The sequence below is a fragment of the Notolepis coatsorum genome (genome assembly GCF_963971535.1).
Source record: "Notolepis coatsorum genome assembly, chromosome: 9".
NCBI lineage: Eukaryota > Metazoa > Chordata > Actinopteri > Aulopiformes > Paralepididae > Notolepis > Notolepis coatsorum.
In genome coordinates, this window is record NC_140173.1 from 120,224,725 (window position 1) to 120,252,535 (window position 27,811).

The following is a 27,811-nucleotide window of genomic DNA, read 5'->3' on the forward strand; positions in this document are numbered from 1 at the left end:
TGCCGTTTGACACCGATCAACGTTATATTAAAAATTTCAACTGTACATGGTCCTAGACGTTATGACTTATCATCTGCGGGTGAACAGAGAGGGGGGGGGGTCGTTTATAATTCCGTGGCCGACGTTAAATCATTTATGTAGTATGGGTGATATATAGATCAGAGCAGTTTGTATGGATAATAATAAACAAACAGGCTGAAAGTAACGTCAGCCTCCTCTTACCGTTGGGTGATCACACTGGCGCAAACAGATCCCAGTTATGTGGTGGGGATCGATGCGATCCATTTCCGGTTTGTATATTACTAATACACGTCCAAATCATGTTGTTTATTGAGTAGGGATGCCCCGATCGATCGGCCACCGATCGTTATCGGCCGATAATCAGTATAAATATGCGATCGGTGATAATGCTTTATTTTTGCCGATCGTCAAAACCGATCGATGACACGGAAAACATGATCCAATTCTCAGCGGAGTTCTCACTCGCTCTTCTCTCACAGCCACACAGAGCTCTGCTGATGCGTGTCTAGCCCCTCCTCCTCCCCCCCTCCCAGACCTGTGTCATGTTGTCAACAAACCCTTCTTACTGCAAGAGTCGAGTGGATGAGCACCGGAGAGCTCCTCTTTCAACATAACCAGCATTAAACAAAATGGCCCAGTCATCTATTCACTTTTGTTTAATACATGAGGCATTGTCTCTAATGTTATCTAGCTACTGATAGCTCCTGATATCAACGTGACAGTTTGGCATTCGTTTTCGCAAAGTGCTGGGTAGCGTTGGCTAACTAGCTATCGCTCGTGAGCTAACAGCTACCGAGCTAACATTACTGTTTAAACAAAACTACACAGTCAACTATTCACTTTAGTTTAATACATGATGAGGCGTTGTCTAACTGGCTAGCTACTGATATCAACAAATGCGCATTTCAGTTTAAGAATGATAGGGATGCGCCAGCATGAGACATCCGTTAGCATAGGTAGCTCACGTTAGATCACAACGAAATGATCCAGTAAACTAAATAGTTCACTTTATTTTAATACATGATGCATTGTCTAACGTCATTTAGCCGGCTAGCAGTAGCTACAGATAGCTCCTGATATCAATGTCTTATAACATAATTGACATTCGTTTTTGCAGCTGAACATTGGCTAATTAGCTATCATGCTAACCTGTTGAACTATCGCTCTGACTCAATAGTATCCATCTGCAGAACGTCAGCCCCAGCACTCTCAGGCCCCACGCTGAATGTGCTTCCAAAGCAGAGTATACACACAGACAGTGGAGCTGTTTGCAGATAGCGAGCATTTTGAAAAAAAACTTTAAAAAAAAATGCATTTAAAAAATAAAAATTATTTTTTATCAAAAACGATCGGTATCGGATCGGTATCGGCCGATATGGCTCAAGACGATCAGTGATCGGTATCCGTGGCAAAAAACGTGATCGGGGCATCCCATTCCCTATTATTGAGTTATGGCAACGGATCGATATCCACAGTGTCTGGATTGAGTCCCGGGGACGAAAAACGAGTGGCCGGACGGAATAGGGAGATACACCGGCGTCACAATTATCGACTTCCGGTTGCAACTCGCCGATCGGCCACCAGGTGGCAGTATTGAAGCGTTGCAGAGTTGAGCGGAGTCCTACAGCACCAGCCAAGACTCCGTGGGTGAAATATGAATACCATGATGAAAATATGAAATATTGATCTCAAACACGCCTTACAGACAGATTGGCAGACAACGCATGGCGGAGAAACACGCCTTAACACGGTATTGGCGAAAAAAGGGTTAATGTTTTTTAATTAGTTGTTATGATTGTTTGGTTTGACGGAACAAGATACCGTGAGTTGTTTGGAGAAATATGGAGAATAACATGTTCAAAAATAAACTTTTCATTCAAAAAAATGTTTGGACCCTATGGTGTTCTTGTTCTGTTCTTGACTTATTGTTATGTTGTCTTCTTGACTTGTTTAAAGAAGACCTGTACGGCCCATGGGGACATTAACGTGTGTTGTCGGGCCCTATAAATAAATTTGATTTGATTTGATTTGATTTGATTCATTCATTCAATACACACAATTGTTAACACTTTGAGTGCCAAGTGTACGATCCTGATCGAACTGGCCAGTATCACGTCTTCATCTGTTTTGGCTCTCCATCCAATTCCTCTGCGTTGTGTCATTTTAATGGTCCTGACGTCTCTCCGACACTGGCTGATAAGATCCTTATCTCCCCCGTTAGTGCAATCCATAAACCATACTAATTCTCCACCTCCGTAAGAATTCGACACTTCGACACCGTGAAATACCTTATGAGGAAAAGCGTTGTTTTATTGCTATAAACAGAACCTCATAATCAGATGTTATCAGATGTTATCAAATTGTATCGTCCTTGAAGAGTCTATTCTAATGATCTTTCGGTGTGTTCGTCTATCGTCCTTTTGTTATTCAGTCCAATAGTGTTCAGGCCTGGTCTTTAGCCTAACCCTCCTCGTGTTAGCCGGAGCTAATGATGATGTGGCATTCTTCATCCCCCCCCCCCCTCTCAATGAGAGGAGAGAGTGTCCTCTGTGTGATCTCAGTCCTACTCGCTCTTGGTCAGATTCTAGTCTGCCTTACACCCGGAAACACCGTTCGACTTATAGATCCTCGCCGTAGCAACGATAGCCCACCCCTTTTCTGGTTGTCATGTGCCACGTTGTCATGACAACTGCGTTAATAACCTTTCACACCATTAAACGTTTCATTAAGATGAACCTCTCTCCCTCCTGCTCTGGGAGACACTCGCTCTTATCTCAGATGTTCCTACAAGGAATGTCAACAAACATTCTCTCGCTGGCAGTGTGCCTCACAACAATCACCCTGCTCTACTGAACCACCGTCTCCTGCTTCCACCGTTCGCATGCACTTCGACCTCTCTGACCCGGCACCGTTTTAGCTGTGGTCACTCCCCCCAATCTATACATCACATACATTGAAAAAGCACCCCAAATCCTTCATTCCCCCCTTTGATTCTTAATCAACCTTCAGAATCAACAGACTACTTGGTTTTTCAATTAATTATACACAAAAATAGACTCATAACAATTAGGGCCCCGCCGTCTGCTGTTCCATTACCCGCATCACACCCAAACCAGAAAGGATAAACAACGGTCATGGAGGAGAGAGAGAGAGAGAGAGAGAGAGACAGAGAAAAACACAGATTGCAACTTTTCAGACGACACACCTAAACCTTTCGGCCCCCCTATTAGGTACCCCACGTCCAAATCAGAGCGCTCCCTTCCCTCTTACAGTACACCTCCCATCTTGGGCCGGTCCCGTCTTCTAGGGCAAGGGCCCCTTTCAGTGACGGCTCCTTTCCTGAGCTGGTCCCCCCTCCAGGGCGCGGTCCCCTAGGCAAAAATGTCTCCCCTGGTCTGCTACTGCTCAGTGTCTCTGGCTGTCCTCTCCACATCTGCTCCTCCACCGCCGCCGTCTCCTCTCTCTCGTCGTGGATGATCTGTGTCCCAGGCGGTGCCTGGCCCCTGCGGCTTCCTCCTCCTCCAGTCTGTCTCCTGATCGTCTCCACCGCTGTCGGTGTCTCCCCCCTTTGAAAGCAGAAACACAACACCGGCAGTCGTCTGTACATTCGACTTCCCTTGTTTTGCTATTAGTCTACCACCTTCTCCACACCTATTATCTATCTTACAGGGCGGTTCCCTGTTTGTTGTCTTCCGGCGTGACACTTGCAGTTTCCGATACCCACTCCGCGCAACTCTTCATCCCAGTTTGACCCCCAGCGCGCGCCAGTTCTTCTGGTGACGTGTCTTCTGAAGACCCTGCCTATCTATTAGGTGTGAGAAGGCCCCACTGGAATTCAAACTCCCTCTTTATTCCATAATTGACCCATACAAATAACTGCACCTCCTCTGTCTGTGCAATTCTTATGTAATCCATTGTATGATTAAACTCTATTTAATCAACCTGTATATCAATATTATTATTATAATAGATCCACTCTCTGTGCTGCAGTAGATTGACTATTGAATCACTCCCCCACTCCGCCACTAGATGGTAGTACAGACTTATATCTAAATATTCCCCTATGGGTAATGAAAACTCCCCAGCACTACCCCCCCTCCGCCACTAGGTGGCGACCTACTCCTCCTCCATGGTGTTTTAGTTGACGTGTCATTTCCTGGTTCTTATCTGTTGTTATCTCCTCGTGGCGCTCACGGCCATCTTGTATCATCCTCCTCGTGGCCCCTTTTGCGGCCATCTTGTCTCGCTCATAATGGCTACTCAAACAAACGGCCGCTGCCCTCCTTTTTCAAGGCCTAACAACAAAACACCTGTTTCTTAGAGTCTCGTCGGCCAAACAGGTCATAATGATGTCTGCAGGTCACATGACAATAGATGATCTACTAACATGCAAGTACTGAACAGGTCAAAAATAAACTGAATGCCAAATGACGGTAGGTCTGAAAAACGTAGGTAGATTCTCCCGACTCACAGTCCCGCGTTCCCGCCTCTTGCGAGGAAAACAACCCTTATATTACAGACCAACAAAAATGGAATTAACCCCTTAGAACACTGCCTTCCTTCACCGGCCCGTTTGTTTTTCATTCCCTGTAGATAAAACCCATCTTGGTTTTTCAAAACACCATGGCTCTCTGCTCATATTATCACAGCTGGCTTCTCTGTCGCTTCTTATTTACGGATGCACTATCTGTTAGTTTTTATTTGGCTTAAAAGATCAAAACAACCGTGTGCACAGTGAACTCACATTTTTTATCGGAGCGCTGTTTCTCCTACAGCGCTGGTCCGCCTCATGACTGCTCGACTCGACACTCTCTCCCAGGGCTGGCCGGCCTTGCTCGATCATGATTCTCCCACACACGATGACTGTTGTCCACTGTCGTCCCATTATTGAAAAAGTCTTTTTCCGTTGTTCTTATCTCTCGGCAACCAACTGCTCCCGTTGTTTTAATCTCTTGCAAATCCGGCTGTCATTGGCACCAACTGTAAGATCCTGATCGAACTGGCCAGTATCACGTCTTCATCTGTTTTGGCTCTCCATCCAATTCCTCTGCGTTGTGTCATTTTAATGGTCCTGACGTCTCTCCGACACTGGCTGATAAGATCCTTATCTCCCCCGTTAGTGCAATCCATAAACCATACTAATTCTCCACCTCCGTAAGAATTCGACACTTCGACACCGTGAAATACCTTATGAGGAAAAGCGTTGTTTTATTGCTATAAACAGAACCTCATAATCAGATGTTATCAAATTGTATCGTCCTTGAAGAGTCTATTCTAATGATCTTTCGGTGTGTTCGTCTATCGTCCTTTTGTTATTCAGTCCAATAGTATTCAGGCCTGGTCTTTAGCCTAACCCTCCTCGCGTTAGCCGGAGCTAATGATGATGTGGCATTCTTCCTCCACCCCCCACCCTCTCAATGAGAGGAGAGAGTGTCCTCTGTGTGATCTCAGTCCTACTCGCTCTTGGTCAGATTCTAGTCTGCCTTACACCCGGAAACACCGTTCGACTTATAGATCCTCGCCGTAGCAACGATAGCCCACCCCTTTTCTGGTTGTCATGTGCCGCGTTGTCATGACAACTGCGTTAATAACCTTTCACACCATTAAACGTTTCATTAAGATGAACCTCTCTCCCTCCTGCTCTGGGAGACACTCGCTCTTATCTCAGATGTTCCTACAAGGAATGTCAACAAACATTCTCTCGCTGGCAGTGTGCCTCACAACAATCACCCTGCTCTACTGAACCACCGTCTCCTGCTTCCACCGTTCGCATGCACTTCAACCTCTCTGACCCGGCACCGTTTTAGCTGTGGTCACTCCCCCCAATCTATACATCACATACATTGAAAAAGCACCCCAAATCCTTCACAAGGGTCCGGTGCCCCGGAACCCCGTTGCGTGCCACCACCCACTTCAATGATAGAGCTCTCATATTTGCGACCGCATAAACTATATCTTAAATTATGGCTATGTGTCTAATATGGCCGTCGCTTATCAATGACTTGTTTGCAGTCAACATTGTTGAAACGGATTGTTTTTTAATCGGTGCATTTCCGTTTTATACCATTTTGAAAAATGCTTGTTTCTTGAAAGTTTCAGAACATTTCAGAAGATTCTGTGATAATCGCCCTTTACTGGAATATACTGGAATACACAAAAAACGTAATTTTTCGGCCTATTTATGAATAGTTTTCAAATAAACTCTAGATTATCGATAGTATATTTGTACTTATGCATGCTAGGGAAGCGGGCTGAAAAATCGATTATATTATTTCCTGATCAGCACACACACACGCACACACACACACACACACACACACACACCTACACACACACACACACACACACACACACACACACACACACACACACATAGGGCCCACGTTGATATATCTGTGAAAAAAGCTCTGATTATCCCAAGACTGGTAAAATAGATTCCTTACCTCAGATCAGATGTTCTCCAAAAAGATTATTCCAATTCCTGATCGCCATTCCAAATATCGATCGCGTTTATTGATCCAACACGTCGTTGAGTACTGGAAACACACATTATCCGCTGTTCTGGTGGTCGGCGATGACTTCGATCGGTTACTTGTCTGACAAGTAAAATGTGGAAGCAGGACTTTTTTTTCTCCATGCGTTTCATTCAATCCAATCCAAAGGGGTGCAGTACCATCCGGAGAGATGATAGGGGGTGGTATTTTCCCTGGTAACGTGAGGCTAGATTGATGAAAAATGATTGGAAATCGATAATAAAAAAATAACGATAAAAAACGAGATCTCTTGTCTCTCTGGCACTCAACGGTTGGCATGAACTAACGAGAAATGCAGACCAGAGAAAGACTTTCATCTTGTTTACATCAGGGTCCCCCATTTTCAATTCATGACATTTATGACATACACAACATACAGATATAAGAATCTAATCTAATCATCTAAACTAATCTAATCATGACATTTAAGACATGCATGACATACAGATATATATATATATATCTCTTAGCACCTGAAGACTGTGCTATTAAACCAGTTAGTGCAGCACTGTATGTTGATAAGGCTGTCAGCAGTAGAGCCTCCACTATTGTAGTGCCCTGCGCTGCAACACAACTAACACAAGAGTGAACAAAAAACGCTCATGGACCCGCGGTCTGTCATTGACTGCTCGCTTGTGTTGTTCGTTGGATTCGTTTTGGATTATTTGGGCTCGCCAAACAAACTATCAAGACGTACACAGACCCGGGGACCGCGGTCTGTTGTTGACTGTGTTGTCGCTGTCTGCTGATTTAGAAACACCCGCCCACCTCTACCTCTGATTGGCTTACCATGACATTGTACTCAACCTCAGCCAATCGTCAGCATGTATGCGCTTGTCTCGTGCACTGCCCACTAACAAGGAAGAAAAAAAGTATTGCTTCTCGGCGCAGAGATGTGTCGTGGATTTTTACTGGTCATAGAATGCTTAAGGCATACAGAATAGACACAAGATAGGCCTGATGAGCGTGTTTAAATGTCAGACCACAACAGGTTCTCGCCGGGCATTAAAGCAAACAGTAACATGGTCAGACAAGAATCAAGTAATCAATGAAGCAAGGAGATAAGGCTCTGAATACTCACGTTGGTTTATTTGAACAAAAAAGGTTTACATCCATGGAGGACTCTCAGTTTGGCAGAGTCTAATCAAGGTACATGAACACAGGTTTGCCAGAGCGAAAGCAAAGACAAAAGCTAAGTGTATTATTTTAAATTTTAAATTTTAATAAAAAAATAGACAATTAGACAAATAGACAAAAAATAGACAATTCCGCACGGGGAAATTGTGAAAGTGTGGGTGATGCCTGTGCACCGCCGGCCAACGGGAGAGGGTCTGTATTGTCTCTATGACAAACGGTTCAAAAGATACAAAAAGGGGGCGCGGCTTAAGGACATGGTCAATATAGATCAATGAAAGAGGATATCCCTACTGAGTACAATGGTACAACCCGCAAATCTCTACGACAAACGGTTCAAAAGATACAAAAAGGGGGTGTGGCCTAAGGATCGGGGGAGTGGTCAACATAGACCAATGAAAGAGGACATCCCTACTGAGTACAATGGCACAACCCGCAAGTCTCTATGACAAACGGTTCAAAAGATACAAAAAGGGGGTGTGTTCTAATGATCGGGGGAGTGGTCAACATAGACCAATGAAAGAGGATATCCCTACTGAGTACAATGGCAAAACCCGCAAGTCTCTACGACAAACGGTTCAAAATATACAAAAAGGGGGCGTGGCCTAATGATCGGGGGAGTGGTCAACATAGACCAATGAAAGAGGATATCCCTACTGAGTACAATGGCACAACCCGCAAGTCTACGACAAACGGTTCAAAAGATACAAAAAGGGGGTGTGGTCTAACGATCGGGGGAGTGGTCAACATAGACCAATGAAAGAGGATATCCCTACTGAGTACAATGGCACAACCCGCAAGTCTCTATGACAAACGGTTCAAAAGATACACAAAGGGGGCGTGGCCTAATGGGGTGTGGCCTAAGGATCGGGGGAGTGGTCAACATAGACCAATGAAAGAGGATATCCCTACTGAGTACAATGACACAACCCGCAAGTCTCTACGACAAACGGTTTAAAAGATACACAAAGGGGGCGTGGCCTAATGGGGTGTGGCCTAAGGATCGGGGGAGTGGTCAACATAGACCAATGAAAGAGGATATCCCTACTGAGTACAATGGCACAACCCGCAAGTCTCTACGACAAACGGTCCAAAAGATTAAAAAGGGGGCGGGGCCTAGTGATACGGGGGAGGGGCCGAACCATGGGGGCGTGGTCAACATAGACCAATGAAAGAGGATATCCCTACTGAGTACAATGACACAACCCGCAAGTCTCTACGACAAACGGTTCAAAATATACACAAAGTGGGAGGAGCCAAACTATGGGCGTGGTCAACATAGACCAATGAAAGCGGATATCCCTACTGAGTTCAATGCCACAACCCGCAAGTCTCTACGACAAACGGTTCAAAAGATACAAAAGGGGGGCGTGGCCTAATGATCAAGGGGGTAATCCCCTGAAGGGGGAGGAGCCGAACCATGGGGGCGTGGTCAACATAGACCAATGAAAGATGTAGTCATGTCCTCTTGGGAGAGGGCCCTATGTCACTCAGGGCCCAGGGGGTGGGTGGGGTGTAGTAACAACCTGCAAGTCTCTAGGACAGACCTGGGCATTGTACGGCCCGCGGGCCGGATACGGCCCGCGGGATGATTCTGACCGGCCCGCGAAAGATTACATGATAATAAAAAAAAAATATTTTTTTTTATTTTTATTTTTTTTAACTTTTTTATTTTCATGTCAACGTTCACACGCACAATATACGCTTACCTAGGATTTGACTTGATTCAACAACAAAGCAGTCGGGGCAAGCCGAAAACGGTCGAAAGTGTGGTTATTTGAAGTTTGGATTTCTTTTTTCACAACTGAGGTAGGTAGATAACATTTTTAGAGACTAAAGTACAGAAAAAAGGTACCGTTGGGTACCGGTATCGATTCACAGGTACCGGTACCGTATCGGTTCAAATGTGAACGGTACCCATCCCTACTGAACAAGAAATGCATAGCCATGTATGTGAAAGCCTTCATGACAAAGTTGCAATTAATTTCAAGGCAACTAGGCAGCAACAATAGGCATGTAAAGTAAAAAAGGCTACTGGGACACTTTTCTTTACACAGTTCAGTGACATGTCTTGTTTATTTTGGCTATAAGATGATGTGATGTCTTTAGAAAGCTAAGAAAATCCTTGTTTCAATAGTATATGAAACTCAAAATAATAACTTTATTTGTATAGCACTTTTTCATACATGCCCTTTGTTATTAATGTTTCACATTTTGTTTATCATTTTGGAAATAAATTCTATTTGAATAAATTATATTTTTGAAAGCTAACCTCACCTTTTAATTGCCAAATAATAACATACACTCTTACCAGGGGTCAAAACAATGCCATTTACTGCTTTTTATATAGAAATAAAATGTATATTATGCATAATTGAGTTTGGAATTTTGGCCCAGCCCTCCAACATATTTTCAGTTGCTCATTCGGCCCCCCGGGAAAAATAATTGCCCACCCCTGCTCTAGGACAAACGGTTCAAAAGATACAAAAAGGGGGCATCAAGGGTTAGTACGAGTCTCTACTTTTCGTAGCTCCATTTCTGCAGACCCCTCTCTGATTGGTTGAGCCCATTTCTGCAGACCCCTCTCTGATTGGCCGAGCGCGCGCATGCTCATGAGCCGCGACAAGCTCCTCTAGCTTCGAAACTCTGTTAAGCTCCAGAGAGAGAGGCTGAAAACCCACAGTTCTTGGCCGACGGATGGGAGCCGAATCCCGGATCCGAGTTTTCTGATGAATACTCTAAAACATGGAGGTCGCGAACGCAATTTATACGCATGGAAGTATTGATTACGCCATAACGAATAATTTAAAAAATATACCGTTAACTGGAATATGTTGTGTGTGCCTTTACACATATGTTGGATTATGTAATTGGTTTGTCATTAAAAACCAATAATAATCGCTCGCATCGCCGGCTTCGCTGACCAGAGCTCTCTCAGATTCAAAGTTTTAATTGCAGCCTGGAACATACTTGTTTCGGAACCAATGTGTAACTAGACAGTTACAATATAACATTTATATTAATTAACCCAGTTAATGCCTTAAGAGTAAGAGTCTGGTGGTCAATGTCACCTCGGATTGCTACGGAAATGTTGTGTCTTACTAATAATAACTAATTCCTCGGTCAATAGAAGTCTCTGTGATACTTTCTGAATATGATTTGGGAACATCAAATGGGCAGGGTTATAATTGAAGAAAGACAGTGTAAACAATATAATTAACTCTGAATATAATAATGAGGAAAAATAAACAGGATACACAACAAGGTGCATGAGATGAGGTTATATGTAGAACATGGTACAGTTACAGTAAGTGGGGAGTGCGTCATGGGCATGGTACAGTTACAGTAAGTGGGGAGTGTAAACACTAAACAGTGATCAAAACAGTTTCTGACAGCTGGGCTGTGTTGAACTTGTCACGTGGAATAACGTTATGTGAATAAACCGCGAAATAACATAACGTGTTATAATAATATAATGTTATATAACGTTACAATGTACAGTTTCTGACAGCTGGCTGTGTTGTGAAATGTGCATAACGTTATGAATAAACCGCGAAGTCACGCGAAATAACGTTATACGCGAATCTGGTAGTACATTTCTTTTTATCTTCTTGATATGATAACATTACATCCGCCTTTTACCGCGTGATGAGCTAAACCAATCAGAGAGGGGCTTCGCTCAACCAATCAGAGAGGGGCTTCGCTCAACCAATCAGAGAGGGGTCTGCAGAAATGGAGCTCAACCAATCAGAGAGGGGTCTGCAGAAATGGAGCTACGAAAAGTAGAGACACGGTTAGTACCCTGAGAGGTCATTGCTAGGTCAGCAGTACTGAGTTGATTGACAGCTCCCTCTGAGTCATGCACACCTGCTACCCTTAATTGATTCGAATCCTAACTGACGGCAGACTATGGACCCAATGTATTTCAATGAGGGCTGAGGCGTCCTTCACTCTCACGATGATTAAAGCAAAACGATAAGAGATGAAGCTTAGTCATCTTAATATAAGCATTTGAAGGGTTATGTGAAGGGTTATGTGCGATATTGTGTAATTCCGTCGACAATTGTGGCCTGGGTGGCGATGGGAAAAAAAACAAGGGAAGAAACAGTAAAATCACAGATTCTGCTAGAGTGCAAACCCCATTCGTGTGTATGTGGAGCATGACTTTCAAAGAAATGCTCATAAGTTGAGATAGAAATGTCCAATTCCAATTTTTTTCTTTTGTGAGCGAGGGCACAGTCGTGTCATCGTTTTGATGTGTTGCTTTTATATCTACGTCCAAAATTGAGATCACTGTCACAATTTAAAAAAGGTGAAGGTAAAACAAAAAAATGCAGCTTCTACACTCTAGTTAATTACATTCCGCCATTAATTCCCTATGGGCAGACATTTCCTGTTTAAAGTCGATTTGTAGCCAAACGGTGCAGTGAAACTTTCCAAAGAGTAATAGCAACTCGAGTTGGACCAAGCCGGTCGTTTTGATACCTTACACGTGTATGTGGTGCGAAAGCTCTGTGAGGAGTTAGCGGACAAAAATCTGCGGAATAATAAATAAATAGTATAGATTGCAATAGTCACCCACACTAAGAAGAAGAAGAAGAAGAAGAAGAAGAAGAAGAAGAAGAAGAAGAAGAAGAAGAAGAAGAAGAAGAAGAAGAAGAAGAAGAAGAAGAAGAAGAAGAAGAAGTAGAAGAAGAAGAAGAAGAAGAAGAAAAAGAGCTAGGTAATAGGCTACGGTTGAATAATTATCCTATTATTCCTGTTGTTTCTAAGACATCCCAGTCAATATTTGTGAACATTAACTCTCACTCAAAGCCATGCAAATAACTAAGCTCATACTTACAGAGAATGTATTGGTAAATGTTTTATGGGGATAAAGGCATATGCTATTTTATTTCTGCTTCAGAATTAACACTATAGAATAGTCTAATGGCCATATTACTCTAACAAACGTTCTGAATGTCAGAAAGCCTGTATTAAACAACTATGCCCTCTTGTGTTCACTTATAATATGGCACTTATTCATTGGGTGATGGGTACCGTACCGTAGTCAAGTGTTCCTTTATTAATCCCATTGGGGAAGTTCAGGTGTCATAGCAGCATGGGGGCGGGGAGGTACAGGCAGAACATATAATAATATAAATAATGATGATGGTAATAGAGTAGAATAGTAATAGTATTGGAACTAATAATAAGTAGTGGAATAATAATAATGTAGTATACATTGTATATATTGTGGTAGCACACTGCACCAGAGTCCGTGCACTGTGTGCAGTGTTTAGTAATAAAGAGTGAGATAGTCCTAACAGTTCTCAGGCCATTAGTTCTCCAACTATTGGCAGCAGTCCAAGCCCACAGTTGTGGAGCCTGATAGCTACTGGCATGAAGGACTGGCCAAACATGCTCCTCATCTTGGCTAGCTCCTCACACTATTACACACTATAATGGTGTGTTATAGTGTAATAGTGTGATAGTGTAATAGTAGCCTACTGTGATAGTGTAGTACTGTGTAATAGTGTAGTGTGATAGTGTATAATAGTATAGTGTAATAGTGTGATATTTTATTAGTGTGTAATAGTGTAGTGTAATAGTGTGATAGTGTAATGGTGTGTAATAGTGTAGTGTGATAGTGTACTAGTGTAGTGTAATAGTGTAATGGTGTGTTATAGTGTGATAGTGTAATAGTGTGACTATGAGTATGTAATACAGATACAGCTCTTAAAATCGAACTGCAAGGCCGCAGTATGGTTAACGTCTCGTTAACAGCACTACCAGCTTAATGTGCATGATTACCACAGTAGCAGAGCACAGCTCAGAGTCCTGAGAGCTGCATCTGTAGGTTAATAGTGTTGTAGCGACTGCTATCAAATAAAATGCCACTAAGAGGCTAAGTTGGCTCTTGATTGTGACATGTTAAAAACAAATGCATCATGATGTCAAGATGCGTCTATGGTGTTTATTGATGGAAACAAAAATAGACTGACAAGCACTAACACTAAATTATAAATAATCTGATGTGATGTGATATGACATGACGAAGACAACAGACAAAAGGAAATATCGGAGCCCTACTAACACTCTTTGTTTCCTAAACTTGCTGTGCAAGTGACCATTGACCAGGTAAAATAAAGTGACACTACACCCAGGTGCTAATTACCAGAAGTGAGTGTAACTAAAACAAATAAACAACACAGACTAAATACACATTTGAGCTCCTACAAGTGTGTAATAGTGTAATATTTAATAGTGTGTAATAGTGTAATAGTTCAATGGTTAATAGTGTGTAATAGTGTAATGTTTAATAGTAGTGTCATAGTGTAATATTTAATAGTGTGCAAATAGTGTAATAATGTAATGTTTAACCCTTTATCGGGCAGGGAACCATATTTGTCAACTTAAGTGGACATGCCTCATTCCGCCCCCTTGCCTCTCTGTGAGGTTGGAGAACAACATGAATTTCTCTCAGCCAATCAGGGGAAACGTGGCTACATCACAGAACGTCAAACAATGGCATCTGACCAATCAGCAGTGGCCTGGGGCATTTCAAACTTCAGTGTTCTTCCAGAATTGATTTTGTGCACCTACTCCCCCCCTGAGTGACATGGGTCCCTCTCCCAAGAGGACATTACTACACCCCACCCACCCCCTGGGCCCTGAGTGACATGGGGCCCTCTCCCAAGAGGACATGACTACACCCCACCCACCCCCTGAGTGACATGGGTCCCTCTCCCAAGAGGACATGCGTGCGGCCTGCAGTGGAGGTGCTTGAGGAGGATGACACTGATGACGACGATGACAACGAAGACCAGCCATTACCACAAGCCAAGAGGCCCAGCAAGAAGAGGAAGCCTGCAGCCAGGGTAACCACCTGTAGGAAGAGGAAGCCTGCAGCCAGGGTAACCACTTGTAGGAAGAGGAAGCCTGCAGCCAGGGTAACCACCTGGAGGAAGAGGAAGCCTGCAGCCAGGGTAACCACCTGGAGGAAGAGGAAGCCTGCAGCCAGGGTAACCACCTGGGGGAAGAGGAAGCCTGCAGCCAGGGTAACCACCTGGAGGAAGAGGAAGCCTGCAGCCAGGGTAACCACCTGGGGGAAGAGGAAGCCTGCAGCCAGGGTAACCACCTGGGGGAAGAGGAAGCCTGCAGCCAGGGTAACCACCTGTAGGAAGAGGAAGCCTGCAGCCAGGGTAACCACCTGGAGGAAGAGGAAGCCTGCAGCCAGGGTAACCACCTGGAGGAAGAGGAAGCCTGCAGCCAGGGTAACCACCTGGAGGAAGAGGAAGCCTGCAGCCAGGGTAACCACCTGGAGGAAGAGGAAGCCTGCAGCAGAGGAAGCCTGCAGCCAGGGTAACCACCTGGAGGAAGAGGAAGCCTGCAGCCAGGGTAACCACCTGGGGGAAGAGGAAGCCTGCAGCCAGGGTAACCACCTGGAGGAAGAGGAAGCCTGCAGCCAGGGTAACCACCTGGGGGAAGAGGAAGCCTGCAGCCAGGGTAACCACCTGGAAGAAGGTTGACCCGGACAATGCAGCCATGCCTGAGTACCAGCACCCTCCCCCTGACTTTGTTGAGACTCCATTCAAGTACTTCAGCAGGTACCTCCACTCAAGTCCATCAATGAGATGGAGAAGAAGGCTGTCCCTTGTGGTACGTGTGACTATGTTGATGATATCAGCCAGGGACGTGCACAGGACTTTAGAGGGGCAGGTGCCCAAATGGAGAAAAGTTCAAGTTTCAAGTTTCTTTAATAGTTGTCATACAGAAGTACAGAATACTTTTGTACAAAATGCTTCTTACTGTTGCGCTCCAGAGACTGTGCATGACAAGATAAGTATGAAATAAAAACATAGTAAAAATTAGAAGAAAAAAAGGAGGTCACAGTGTTCAGTTTAGACATATGTACAATGTTCGTAGACGTAGTTACCATACAATATACAATACTGTGCAGTGTACTAATATACAATACTATATAGTGCAAGGCATAAATGGATGAGGTGCAGTTTAGGTACAATTCACAGTAGGTGTACGAGTTGTAGTGCAAATCCTTTATCAATAAATATAAAGTGTAAGTGTGTTTGTGTGATCTAAAGTGTGGAGAGTGGGTGCTGCAGTGTGTTGTTTGTTTGAGTGAGTGTGTGTGTGCGTGTGGGTGTGTGTGCTGTGTGTATTTGATGGTTGTTGCATAGTGATTATTGTTCGTTTAGCGATTATTGTTCGTTTAGCAGCCTGATGGCCTGGGGATAGAAGCTCCTTCTGAGTCTTTCTGTGCTCGCCATAAGACTCCGGTAACGCTTGCCTGACGGCAGCAGTTCAAAGAGGCAGTTGTTCGGGTGGCTCGAGTCCTTAATAATTCTCTTAGCCTTCCCCTTGCACCGCTTGTTGTAAATGTTCTGGAGGGTGGGAAGCCCCCCTCTAATTGTGCGTTCGGCTGAACGTGTCACTCTTTGTAGTCTGCTACGGTCTTGTGCAGTGCTATTCCCAAACCAGGAGGTGATGTTGCCGGTCAGGATGCTCTCTATTGTACATGAGTAGAAGTTCCTAAGGATCTTCTGACTGACTTGGAACTTCCTTAGGCGCCTGAGGAAGTAGAGGCGTTGTCGTGCCTTCTTCACAACACTGTCAATGTGTGTGGTCCATGTCAAGTCCTCGGATATGTGGGCTCCGAGGTACTTGAAACTGTTCACTCTCTCAACTGGTGCCCCGTCGATGCTGAGGGGGCTGTAGTCCTTGACCCCCGACCTCCTGAAGTCCACAATCATCTCTTTTGTTTTGCTGACGTTCAGGGAGAGGCAGTTCTCCTGACACCACTGTGACAGGTTCTCTACCTCTTCCAGGTAGGCCCTTTCGTCGTTGGCAGAGATCAGGCCCACCACTACTGTGTCATCAGCAAATTTGATGATGGTGTTGTTGTTCCGCTGTGCTACGCAGTCATGTGTGTACAGGGAGTAGAGGAGGGGGCTCAGAACACAGCCCTGGGGGGCCCCTATGTTGAGCGTGATGGATGAGGAGGTGCAGTTGCCGGCTCTTACCACCTGGGGTCTGCCCGTCAGGAAGTCCAGGACCCACTGGCACAGGTCATAGTTCAAGCCCAGGTCCCTGAGCTTGGCTATGAGTTTGGAGGGGACTATGGTATTGAATGCTGAGCTGTAGTCGATGAACAGCATTCTCACATAGTTCCCCTTCCTCTTGTCCAGATGTGATGCTGCTGTGTGCAGCACATGGGCTATGGCGTCCTCCGTGGACCTGTTGGGGCGATATGCAAATTGCAGAGGGTCCAGGTTGATGGGGAGGGAGGAACAGATGTAGCCCTTCACTAGCTTCTCAAAGCACTTCATGGCTATGGAGGTGAGGGCTACAGGGCGGTAGTCGTTGAGGCAAGCGGGCGTAGATTTTTTGGGTACAGGGATGATGGTGGACTTCTTCAGACAGGTGGGGATGACGGCCTGTTCCAAGGACAGGTTGAAGATGTCAGTGAATACCGGGGCCAGTTGGTCGGCACAGACTTTTAGGACGCGGCCGGGGATGCCGTCCGGTCCTGCTGCCTTCCTGATATCCACTTTTTTAAAGATCCGTCTCACCTCATGCTCTGTTACCCTGAACACTGAGTCTCCATCAGCAGACCCCCCCCCCCCCATTGCCGTGGTTTGTAGGCTGGTGTTGTTATTCACAGCCTCAAACCTCGCATAGAAGGAGTTGAGATCATTTGCTAAGGAGATGTCACTGTTCAGTTTGAGGGGGGTTCCTTTGTAGTCTGTCATTGTTCTGAGGCCCTGCCACATGCCTCTAGAGTCAGCCTGTTCAAACTGAAGTTCAACTTTATCCCTGTAACGCCGTTTTGCCTCTATTACTGCTCTCCTGACGTTGTATCTTGCCATCTTGTGTTCTTCCATGTTGCCTGTCACCAGCCCGGTGTTGTATGCTGATGTGCGCACTTTCAGAGCCTCACGGACGGATTTGTCTACCCAGGGCTTTTGGTTTGGGTAGATATTAATTTTGGTGGTGGGGATTATTACTTCTACCTGAGTACAGACATAGTCAATCACCGTTTCGGTGTATTCGTTAATATTGGCTGTGTTATCACGGAGTACACTCCATTCTGTGCTTCCCAGCACTGCTTGGAGTGACTCTACTGACGTCACGGTCCAACGCTTAACCTCTCGCGAGACCACCGGCGTTCGCTTGAGACACTGTTTGTACTTAGGCAAAAGAAAAATTGCGGCGTGATCGCTTTTACCGAATGGACTAAGAGCCTGTGACTTGTACCCATTCTTAAATTGCGAGTATACATGGTCTAATATGTTCTCGCCTCTGGTGGGACAGGTCACATGCTGATAGAAATTCGGCAGCACCTTTTTAAGACGCGCGCTGTTGAAATCCCCCAAGACCAAAATGGCCGCGTCAACGTTAGCTGCCTGGAGTTTGTTTACCTCGTCGTGAAGTTTTGAAAGTGCGACCTCAGTGTTCGCGTGTGGTGGAATGTACACTCCGATGAGGATGATGGACGTTAACTCTCTTGGGAGGAAGAAGGGTCGACATTTTATCGTGATAAACTCCAGGTCTGGGGAGCAGTGGTTAGACATTTCCTTTGTGTTGCCTAAATCGCACCACTCCTTGTTTATCATGAAGGCAATGCCGCCTCCTTTCTTCTTTAGTGACTCTAATGCCGTCCGGTCTTTTCGTAGAACGAAGAAGTGGTCTGCCGGTTCTATTGCATGATTCGGGACATCTGGACTCAGCCAAGTTTCTGTGAAACAGAGGACGTTACAATCCCGAATGTCCCTCTGGAATTGGATCCTTGCTCTGATGTCGTCCAATTTGTTTCCTATCGATTGCACATTGGCCAGGCAGGCTACAGGGCACCAATTATGCGCGCAAGCCCGATTTTTGGGGTTAATACAAGTCTATGGTACATTCAGTTTCACCACTAGATGTCACCAAAACTACATAGTGTCCCTTTAATACAGTAACACAATATTATGTAGCCTGCCTGCAATTAAGCCCATGTAAAATTGAAAATACATGTAGGCCTAATAATAAACAAAGTAGCCATAGATAGCTTAGCTGTGTATTCTGTAGCTGTGAGTGGCTGCGGTTACATGGTGACTTTTAATTCCGAATTATAACTTCGGAATCAAATCATTCGGATGTAAAAAAAAATCATGCGAGTTTACATGTCAAATCTTAATTCCGACAAGGTGTTTACATGAAAGTCACTGTCTAATCGGGAGTTTTCGAGTCATCGTAAGGTTTGGGGTTGGGAAGGCTTCTGATTGGGTAAACGTAAACAGGATGTTAACGTCATTACGTTTACCAGAAGTAAACAAACCAGCTGCGACCGGTATTCTCAGCTACTGTGCTAGCGTACCAAACAACATTAACCAGACTCTCGGTGTGTCTATTCTGCTAACGTTAAAGGCCTCTAAATGCTACAGCAACTTCAAAGCAACTGCACCACAACATCGACAAAGCAAAGGTGTTGCAGGCCTTTATGCTTCTGCAACATCGACGCACAGCCTATGTAACATTGTACCCCGTATGTAGCAACCCATTGATAACAAGCAGACAAATAAGCATTATTTTTACTTCCGGGCGGGGGGTTTCAAAATAAAAGCGACGTCTAAAAGCACCGTAAATACGTTTATTCTTTACAATATCTAACGTTACACGAACCTAAACTAATCTAAAGTTAGTTTAGGTTCGTGTTAACGTTAGATAATGTACAAAATAAACCTATTTACGGTGCTTTTAGACGTCGCTCTTTTATTTTGAAATCCCCCGACGGAAGTATTATAGTGTCTGTTGCTAGCAGCTTGACTTTTGCCGGCCGGTTCTGTGCTTTTTCTAGCTAACGTTACGTATCATCATTCGTTTCCAAAGGAGAGGAGAGAAAGACCGCGGCTCACATGCAGCTCAAACTACCTGTTGGAATAAATTAATTGATTGATGTTTAACTTGTCCCTGTGTGTGTCCAGTCATTTCGACTAGCAAACGTTGTATCTAACGTTACCTCAGGATACCATTGTATTTAGTTGGTTAGCTATGTAGCTATTTTGTGGATAGCATTTTGTATAGCATCAATACTAGCTGGCTGGCTACAGCTTTATTTACTAAATTATGGAGGCTTTTTAATCGTCAAGGTAAGAGAGGATTTGTCATGATCAACTGAAGGCGTATGCTATGGAACAATATGTGCCCCTGTTCGCGATCATCTATGTGTACTGTAGCCTATGCGCGATCATGCGCAGAAAGACCGGGGGGAACTAATTCCGAAAAAGCGTTTACATGGACAGAAAAAGCTTTAATTCGGAATGATAAACGGAATAAACCGGCCACTTACATCGGAATGGATTTTATTTCGGAATGGCCATTTTCATTCGGAATTAAGTATTTTCAGATGTTTACATGATAACTTTAAATAGGATTTAACGTTAATTCCGAATGAAAAGGGGAATAAACTGTCCATGTAAACGCAGCCAGTGATATACAAGTATGTTTGTTTTCTTGGTTATCTTTTGTGTCACCTGTTTCCAAAATGAGCTTATTCAGATGTATCATAATAATGAGGTTTAGGAATTGGAAGACATGCAATTCAGCTGCAATTTTAAAAGAGAAACAATTTTCGATAGGACCTCTTGTTCTACATTACTTGTAGCTCCCTCAACTTCACCCTCATCTAACGGAACGTAAACCAAATGCGTCCACATTTTTATAGGATTCTATCACATTTTCACAACAATAGCACCCTGCGCCGTTTTCATTGAGGTTTCTTACAAATTAACGATTCTCTATGTTGTCCTTTATATGCTGATTATCATTAGAATCTTAAATTGTACCATATGTCCCCCTTTAGACAACAGTAACGCTACCAGCGCACTTCTGTTAAGATAATTAGTTTACCATTCACGGTCGCTATACCGAGATCGCAGTAATAGTTTACCGCTGTTCAGATCACGTCGAAGAATATAGACACATCCCATGATCCCAGTGACCTGCGACCTGTGCTAACTCTCTTGGGAAATGCAGTGTTGTAGTTTTCAACATTTTCACCTTTTAATTTTAAACCAATGCTGCCATCTACTGACAACAGAAAGTGTTGTCTAATCGTCACCTTGAGAGCCACTTCCGTATACAGCGTCGCCCCAAACCCATTCTAGAGATTCCCACTTTTTACTGGGAGTGGGGCGTGGCCGTATTTGGTCCCAGACAATAAGAGTGGCTGCAATTGGACACTGACGTTATGTCTTCTTTTATAGTATCATCCGTTTCCCTTCCTTTGGCCTCTTTCTCCTCAACATTTATGGGGATTTCTAAGGCTTCTGTGTCAGGAGCATCCTCTCTCTCAGGTCCTCCTACAGCCTCTTCCTCTCTCTCAGGTTCTTCTACAGCTTCCTTCTTCATCCTTTTTCTCCCAAGTGGGCCTGGGAGAGAGGAGGAGGATGTAGAAGGACTTGGCCCAGGTCCTTCTACATCCTCCTCCTCTCTTTCAGGTTCCTCTAGTCTACAGCCTCATCCACTCTCTCAGGTGTTGGTTTTAGCCATGCATTCATAGACCTGCTACCCTTAGCTGCTTCCTGGCACTCCTTCTCCTTCCTTTTCTGATATCTTTCTTTTTTGGGCATATTTCTGCAGGCATAATTAACACAAATCCAGATAATTACAGATGGTAATATTTTAAACTCAGAATGTACAGCTGCTGAAATAACTATTTTACCAATTAATAATTTATTGCATTATTATAATAATAATAATAATAATAATAATAATAATAATAATAATAATATTAATAACAATAATACATTATTATTATTATTATTATTATTATTATTATTATTATTATTATTATTATTATTATTATTATTATTATTATTATTATTATTATTATTATTATTATTATTATTATTATTGTTGTTGTTATTATTATTGCTATTGTTATTATCAATAGTTGTATGACTTTATGTACAGTTGTTCTTTGGTTGTTTAACTGTTTGTTCAATAATGAAACTACAACCAGCCTACTAGAGAGTGAAGTAACATTTATGTTCATAGGGCCAGTTGATTTGATACTAAGTTACAAATAACAATAATAAGTAAATCATGGCACAAATTCATTTATAAAGCCAACCTGTAGGAACCAGTTTTGTTGTAAACCACTGTATCGTCGCAGCCAATGTAAATAAATCAAGCAAATACATTTCGCCTATCAGGGCGTTCAAATATGATGTATCGGGGCGCGTTTTCTAGCACTCGAAGCAAGCTCTGCGCCACTGTACTCGTCACGTCATCAGACAGAAAAGAATGCGAGGAGGAGCCAGTCCAGTAGTATTTTAATTTCGATTCAGTGCGTTAGCTTAGCTAGGCTCGTGGTTCGGTAATAAGATATAAGAAGTGTATTCTCAGGAGTTGGAGAGATCAGCACGAGATACTGTACATTACTGACAGTGTTGGATTTGGATTTATATGGACACACACTTTATCAAGCCCGGACCACAAAAGCTTTTCGAAGGGTTAACGCGACGGCTCGAGGTTCGTTCCAAACAACAAGTGAATCTAACAATATGTACTGTTCTGTAGTTACTGAAACTGATTGAATATGGCAAGTCAAGATTCAAGAGGTTTATTTGTCACATACACAAGGCGTGCAGTGAGGTCTGATATATGAGGTCTGCGAGTGGCTGCGATATATCTCTCTCTTTCTTTCTCTCTCTCTCTCTCGCTCTCTCTCTCTCTCTCTCTCTCTCTCTCTCTCTCTCTCTCTCACACACACGCAGTACGCATTGATTCACGATTCATGATCATTACATTATGATCGACTGGAATAAAAAAAAAAAAATAGCTTTACAATTTACATACTGTAGCTGCCCCTTTGTTCATTAATGTTTAACCTAAATGTAGAACAACTCACCAAAAGTGACTATTGCAAAAATTATTTGACAAAAAAATCTAGGAATGTCTTCACCCCCCCCCCCTCCCCCTACCACGTGCGCCCACCCAAAAGTGGATTGGACCGGCCGCCACTGCATTGGTCTATGTTTTCCCCGCCCTCTACACTTAACTACCCAACATATACAGTAGGCTACTAGAAAATAAATGGATCGCTGCCGCCTGGTGGAGATTTGCACTCTACTGAGCCCACCTTTCTAGTAAAATATGAGACTGTGGACAGTAGGCCCTAGTTGAGTTTAGACTTTGCATAGTTTATTATCTCTGTCCAACTTACCCACTACAAGTGTTCATGAACGTTACAAAGATCAAGCCACCAAAGGATACACTGTGACTTTTGTTTTTCTGTGCAAGGAGACTGAGACAGCATACTGCCAACTCCCATGTGGGGAGTTAGTGGAGCTTAACTCTGATTGGACAGAGTGCCTGTGATGTAGGGGCTCTGCCCACTTTGTCCTGGCTGAGAAACGTTTGTGGAGAATTTTACAGCCCTGTGTAACTTCATGCATGCATTCCTCATTTACACTCACAGCAAAGACATTGCTTCGGTTCCTGTTCTTTTTTCCAGGATGAATTGTTTACTGGCTATTCTCCTGTGTGTGGGATTCCTGTACCAAGCCTCAAGCACTGGTGTCTTCATGGACAAACTAGCAGACAACAAACTCTGTGCAGATGAGGAGTGTTCATGTAAGTCAAACACCAACAAGGAGGAGCGGCATGATGGAGTCTGTGTGTTTACAGTTCACGCAGCAGTAAAGATCATTACTGAGAAGTGGAGTGCATGCCCAGCGTAGGATCTACTGTGAAGAACATGTATGTCGGCCTCTAATCTCTTGAATCTTGTTCTATCGTTTTCTATGCTTTGTCAGATGCCCTCTCAATGGCCACAGCTTTGGATGACTTCACGGCTCCCGATTGCAGATTCATCAACATCAAAAAGGGACAGATGGTCTATGTGTATTCTAAACTCGCACCAGAGGAGGGCAGTGGAGTCTTTTGGTCTGGAAGTGTATGTGCATTGTTGACATGCAACAAGATCCCCTAATGTTTGAGCATTGTGTGTCATGACAACTTGGCCAAATCCAAGAGAAGCAGGTGGTCAAGATCCGATAACCTACAGTATAGTGAGATATACGATAACAATGTCACATAAGATGAGCTTTTTCCCTTACCATCATTGTATTTCCAAAATACATTTTTTTGGTCACTATGATGATGGTAGTGACTAATAAATGATGGAAATACCAAACTATTATCTGTATCATGTATTCAATTGAATTATACCATAGTACCAAGTACAAAAGTGGTACCATGATACATGATATATACATTTGACTATGGCAGTACCATGGTAAGTTATTTGTATTTGTATTTTTACCATGGTAAAACTGAAATGACAATCAAACTACTACTACAACACCTTTTCATAAGGATTGTCCATACCAAACATAATATCAAGAACGATAGTTAGTTAAGATAGTTGTATCTTATAGTTTTCTGTGTCTGAAATTCAAGTGCTTGAACTGCTAACAATTCACATGGACATTTGAAGGGGACACACATATGTGCCAATTCTGCCTGTGCTAAAGCACAAGAATCTGCTCTCTGTTGACATCTCCCTGTTCTGTTCATTGGCATGTTTACCTATGTATATAGCAGTGGCGGCTGCTGACCAAATTTCTTGGTGAAGCACAAATTATTATATAATATTATATATTAAATTATATTTTTAAAACATCCCCAAGGCTGCAACACCCCCATTCCTCCCAGGTGTCAGGCTCCTCATTCGCTTCCATTCATTTTGGGGACCATGTTTAAATATCATACTTCTGAAGTATAAACAAACTATACTGCTGTGACGATTTTAATAAAACAGACCATTCTGAGTCAATGGTACATGCTAGCAAAACTGTACATTGGAATATCTAACATGTATTTACCACCTTCCTCTGCACGAGGCCACAGATGGGTTTTATGTAACACAAGGACAATTACGTGGGTAATTCGAAAGTAAACGCACGCATTTCAGCCACACACACGTCACTGACACACTGGACGCAGCGGCCCAATATATATATATATTTAAAATCCACTCACCATTTGATGTACTTCTTTACGAGGAAATAGTGTCCCTCCCATCTGATCACTTGTAAATTAAATCCATCCTTCGATATTTTCTGATGAAACGTTCAATGACCTCGTCTGCTTGCAAACAGTTGCAAATCAGGCAATGCAACAAACAGCAGTCTTTTGTGATCTAATTGATCCTTCATTTGCGTGAGGATGCTGTCGAAATCCACTAAACATTGTTCTGTTGATGCGTGACACACGTTCCATTTTCGGGACTCCGACTCCGACAGGTGGTCACTCAGACAGTCACCCAAGCGATTGCCAAAGCAGTGCACTCATCAAAGCTGTGGGCACCTATCCCATCTTCCTCTTCTTCTTCTTCCTCTGGGTGAACGTTTCGATGACTTAGCTATTAGCTCACGTTAGCTACAACAACTTAGCTTACAGAGTCCAAGACGGCATGTTCACGTCAATTACACTACTTCAACTGAGATAAAAAAAAAAAGATATATATCATCAAACGATGCACAATAAGTTCATGAACAATTGAATAAAGATCTTATTCTCGATGTCAGTCTCTTTCAAGGCAAATTGCACATAGTCAGTCTCAGTGGTGAGATGATGACAGAAAAATCTAGAACATTAGATGGCTATTGACGCCACAGTCAATAGAGTAGCTGCAGTTCCGTATCATTAGCTGGCACCATTCTCTGATTGGATTTCAAGGCTGTCAACACAATGTGGTACGACGTGAACGCCAATCAATCAAGTGCGCTCCGTCTCACTACCCGCCTTTTTTAAACTCAAATAGCCTATTTTGATTGGATAATTATATTCGTAAGCCCAACCCGTGCAACTATTTTAGTGATTGACAGCTGGCCATTACTGCAGTCCAGTCAGAGAGCTCAGAGCTGTCACTTGGACATTCTTGAAGAAAAAAAAATTCACCGGCATTGTTTTTGTTCAAATTCACTGGTATTGTTCACAGAGGAAAACATACAAAAAAAAAAGTATAATAATAATAATAATAAAAAAATATATATATATAGATGTATATTAATAATATATATATATATTTGTCTGTATATTACTAGTGAAGTACTGCCTCACTAGTTGTCATGCAATAACCTCCACTGGTATATAGGTAGATAGGTACATCTGCTCTCTGATGATTTATCCCTGTTCTTTTCATTGGCAGGTTTACCTATGTATATAGGTAGATAGGTACATGTGCTCTCTGTTGATGTCTCCCTGTTCTTTTCATTGGCAGGTTTACAGTGAGCGCTACGTGGACCAGATGGGCATCATTGGTTACTTCCCGGCCACTATGGTGAAGGAGACACACACATTTAAGGAGGATACAGTTCAGATCCCCACAACTGTGAGTACTGTGTAGGCACAAATTACAAAGTTGTCTCCCCTAAAAAAACTCTGTGAACATCACTTATCTTCCCTCTGTATTTTGTACCTTATTTGATTTTTTTATTGAATTTGTCGTACTAATAGATGGTGGTCTACAAAGAGGTGGATAGTTTCTGATTTGATCTCTGTTGTTTTGACAGTTCATATTGTGTCTTTCTTGCAGAACATGGACTTCCACTGTGGTTGAATTTGAGGAACATGTGATGCAGACCGAAGCCATACCTTCTTATATTAAGTCTTAGCTTCTTTTAGATAAGTCATAGTTATCCAACCACTATGTTACAGTTGCTATATTGTATCATTACTGTCAATAACACCACTACTACCTTGTTAGATTTAAATGTAATTTTACTTTGGTACACTCGTTAAAAAAGTACACTTGTTCTTAATAGGGTAATTTTTGTGTCAACCCACAATGTTGATTCATGTTTAAGAGAACAAACATAAAAGTTTGAAGGACTAATGTATTTGTAGCTAGACCTCTTTGTCACATGTACACACACGCACACACACACACACACACACACACACACACACACACACACACACACACACACACACACACACACACACACACACACACACACACACACACACACACACACACACACACACACACACACACACACACACACGTCATCTCCTTAACACATGGTAGTACTAATTGTGCAAACCAGTGTGAGTGAACCCTCACTGTGTGTATTGAGTGTGAAGGACGTCAGAGAAGGTGTGCATGGCAGGTTTGGCTTTGATGGGCACAGTGTGAGATCATCACATTTTCAATTCATGATACAGCACAGCTTGAATACATGCACACCCTGCTTTTTGTTGTTTTATTTGGTTGTAACTGGATTTTATCTCTTGTTTTTCATCTCCTGTTTTACATTTATTTTTATTCTATGATACATGTTTTTTCCTCTATTCTATGATACATTTTCTTTGTGGTATATGCTTTCTTATGTTCTATCGGTGTATGTTATCTTGTGTATGTATGTTGTTGGACACCAGGAAGACTAGCTGCCGCTAAGGCGTCAGCTAATGGGGATCCGTTTAAATAAACAAAACAAAAAATCAGAGAGGTTTGTGGCAGAAGTGGGATGCTGAAGTGTGGTAATATTCCATCTGGTGCAATGGCGACCAGAGCCTCGACTAATGTACTCTCCCCATAGGAGAGTGCAGAAAAGAAAACACGAACATTCATGCATTTCAGCCTGAGGAAACAACCCTGTGGTTGATATTACCTGCTTTCATATTCCCTGTGAAGATGTACCACAATCTGTAAAACTGTTGAGTTATTTGTGTGTACTTATTTGAATAAAAATGTAATTGTATTATACAAAGGACACTCTTTTTGTTTCATTGTTGTATTCTGTGGCCATCTGAGCCTCCTTTTTCCCAAAAAAGAACACTGTAGCATGGCAATAAATATTTATGAAATGATCCAGAGCTATCCATATGTCCATAAGTAATCAAGTAATCAGCACAGTATTACCCCTTTCATGCATGAATCATGACAACCTCAGTCAGGATCTTTTCGCCATGTGTTTTCATTGCTCTTGGGGCATGAAAGACAAGATTTTAACTTACATTTGTCTTTTTATTATATTTTTTCAAAGATATTTCAACATGTCCACTTGAGTGGACAACATGCATTTATAGTTTTCAACTGAAAATATACTGCGTTAATAAGGATAATG

The 27,811-nt window shown here is 43.0% G+C and overlaps 1 protein-coding gene across 1 annotated transcript; it reads left to right on the top strand.

Moving 5' to 3' along the window:
- The first annotated feature begins 23,122 nt into the window (after positions 1-23,122).
- On the top strand, positions 23,123-27,411 carry LOC311234398 (otoraplin-like). The gene is made up of 4 exons (XM_084321572.1): positions 23,123-23,309; positions 23,492-23,631; positions 25,963-26,073; positions 26,278-27,411. Exons 1-4 carry the CDS (start codon positions 23,126-23,128, stop codon positions 26,299-26,301), a joined length of 459 nt encoding a protein of 152 aa, XP_084177698.1. The 5' UTR covers positions 23,123-23,125; the 3' UTR covers positions 26,302-27,411.
- Positions 27,412-27,811: the final 400 nt, after the last annotated feature.